General features: G+C 32.8%; 1 protein-coding gene across 1 annotated transcript; it reads left to right on the top strand.

The window, feature by feature from the left end:
* Positions 1–268: 268 nt before the first annotated feature.
* LOC147401939 (uncharacterized) lies at positions 269–1595 on the top strand. The gene is made up of 2 exons (XM_086441591.1): positions 269–600; positions 1067–1595. The coding sequence occupies exons 1-2, from the start codon at positions 478–480 to the stop codon at positions 1331–1333; spliced, it is 390 nt and encodes a 129-aa protein (XP_086297717.1). The 5' UTR covers positions 269–477; the 3' UTR covers positions 1334–1595.
* Positions 1596–2402: the final 807 nt, after the last annotated feature.

The following is a 2402-nucleotide window of genomic DNA, read 5'->3' as shown; positions in this document are numbered from 1 at the left end:
TCGAATTTTTTTGTTTTCACATAGTGGTGAAAGTGTTCATGAACCATAGATCTTTTCATCGGGATATGCGATATGACGACGTAAAAAATCCTGAGGTCATTCCTGTACGACTCTATAAAAAAAAAATCTCAAAAATAAAGAGAATATCAATCAGCAACAACCAGAATATGACATGGATGGCTAGTAATACATGAGTGGTGGACCAACATTCATCGTTTAATGTGAGCCAGTCAAGAGTACAAACCAGCAAAGACACAGAAACATCGTGACAAACTATATTAAATAACTCCATCAAGCCGTCTCTGCTTCGTGTTTATCCTTCTCTTTCTTTTTTTCATATTTTCTTATTTTTCTCATCTCAACCGAGAGAAGAAAATCTGGTCTACGACTCTCTGTCTACTGTAGTCTCCTCAATCTTTTCCTGCGCACCATCCTGCTTATCTTGCGCACGATCTTGATCGTTCCTTTGGAGTAAAGATGACAGAAGCACCTGACCAAAAGACGGTAACCCTCGATGATTTAAAGAAGAAAATGGCGGATTTTGCAAAAGAGAGAGATTGGGATCAGTTCCACAGCCCAAGAAATCTCCTATTAGCTATGGTAAACCTTACAAAAAAAAAAACCCTAAATACCCACATCTCTCTCTCTCTCTCTATAAAACCAAGTGAAGAGAGACTGCTGTTTTTGGAAAGATAGAGGCGATTCTGTTCGTTTCTTTCTGAGATTGTTCATAAATTTGCTATTTTTGGTAATGTTATCGTTTTACAGCACACCCCTTATCAGATTCTCTCTCTCTAAAACCAAGTGAAAATAGAGAGACAATGCTATTTTGAGAATGATTGAGGTGATTTTGGTTTCTTTCTTTCTGAGATTGTTCACAAATTTACTATTTTTTTTTTATCATTTTCCAGCATACCCATCATTATATTCTCTCTCTCTCTCTCTCTCTAAGACCAAGTGAAGAGAGAAAGAGATTGCTATTTTTGGAAAGATAATAGGTGATTTTGTTTTGTTTCTTTATGATATTGTTTATAAATTTGCAATTTTTCGATAATTTGTGTGTCAGATTGGAGAAGTAGGAGAGCTATCTGAGATCTTTCAATGGAAGGGAGAAGTTCCAAGGGGTTTGCCCGATTGGAAAGAAGAAGAGAAAGTACATTTAGGAGAAGAACTCTCAGATGTGTTGCTCTATCTTGTTAGGCTCTCTGATATCTGCGGTGTTGATCTTGGTCAAGCTGCACTTCGAAAAATTCAACTTAACGCCGTTAAATATCCCGTTAATCTCTGCAAGCCTTCTTCAAACAACTCTGATCACGACAGCAACAACTCTTGATTTGGTTTAATTCTATTTGGGTAATTTTGGGTTTTTGATGGTTTGATTGATCAGATTTAGGGTTTTATAGGATGGGTTCTTTAAAAAAAATTTGTTTTTTTGCATGACCACCATCTGGGGTGATACGTTTGGTTTCCATTACTGTTTTGGATCTGTTTTCTATTTCACTTGAAATGGATGTTTTGATTTGGAATGTTTGGATGTAATGTAGAACTAGTGGGGATGAAATTGGTATAAGGTCTTCTAGTTTCTATAGTTGTTGGAGAATTTTTTTTTTTTTTTTTCATTTACAACTTACTAAGTATAAAAATTTTATCTTTTTTTTTTTTTTCAGAATAATTTTTGAAATTGTCCATTAAACAAGAAGTACAATTTTTTAATCATTTATGTAGAAAAAATGGTGTGAAAATAGTGATAATAATCAATAATGAAAATCAAATTAGAGAAAATACATCACTAAATTGTCTTTGTTCATGATGAGATTCTTCACTGTTTTTGTGAAAATAGGTCTAATCTCTCAAGAACTCCTAAAATGAGTTTACCTTGAATTTATAATTTACTAAAAAGACAAAATTTCCCATAAATTGTGGAGTTGTTTCTGGTATATAGGCCATTTTGCTCATAAAATACCATTAACAGAATAAAAGGTTAAAACATAGAGATACTTAATTATATATATTTTTTAAATTATCTAGATTTTTTGCAATTAGAAATGAGCTTGGTTAGTAATTAAATAAATAGTAGGCAACCATGTGACATTCAGATTAGTCAAATAAGATCTTTTTAATTACAATTTAATAATTCACTAAGACATGTGCTTTTAATCCTAGTCCACCCAATTAAAACAGCAAAGGCTTCTAAGTCATAGTTAGGCGGTGGCGCCACCATTGCAAATCTGATTTAATTTACATAGAGAATCTATCCTAGGGGAATCCTAAAGTACTTCATGAATAAATCAATGTAACTCAATAACTTGAATCCTCACCTTTAGTATAAGAATTTTTCTTAAAGTTTTTTTTTTAATTATGATGCCAAATGCCGATTTTGGAATCATGTTTATCTTCTTTCA

This window comes from Akebia trifoliata, chromosome 5, assembly GCF_017979445.1.
Source record: "Akebia trifoliata isolate Shusen 1 chromosome 5, ASM1797944v1, whole genome shotgun sequence".
NCBI classification, from domain to species: Eukaryota; Viridiplantae; Streptophyta; class Magnoliopsida; order Ranunculales; family Lardizabalaceae; genus Akebia; species Akebia trifoliata.
The sequence above is the reverse complement of the archived record's forward strand: the minus strand, read 5'-3'. Positions and strand labels throughout refer to the sequence as shown.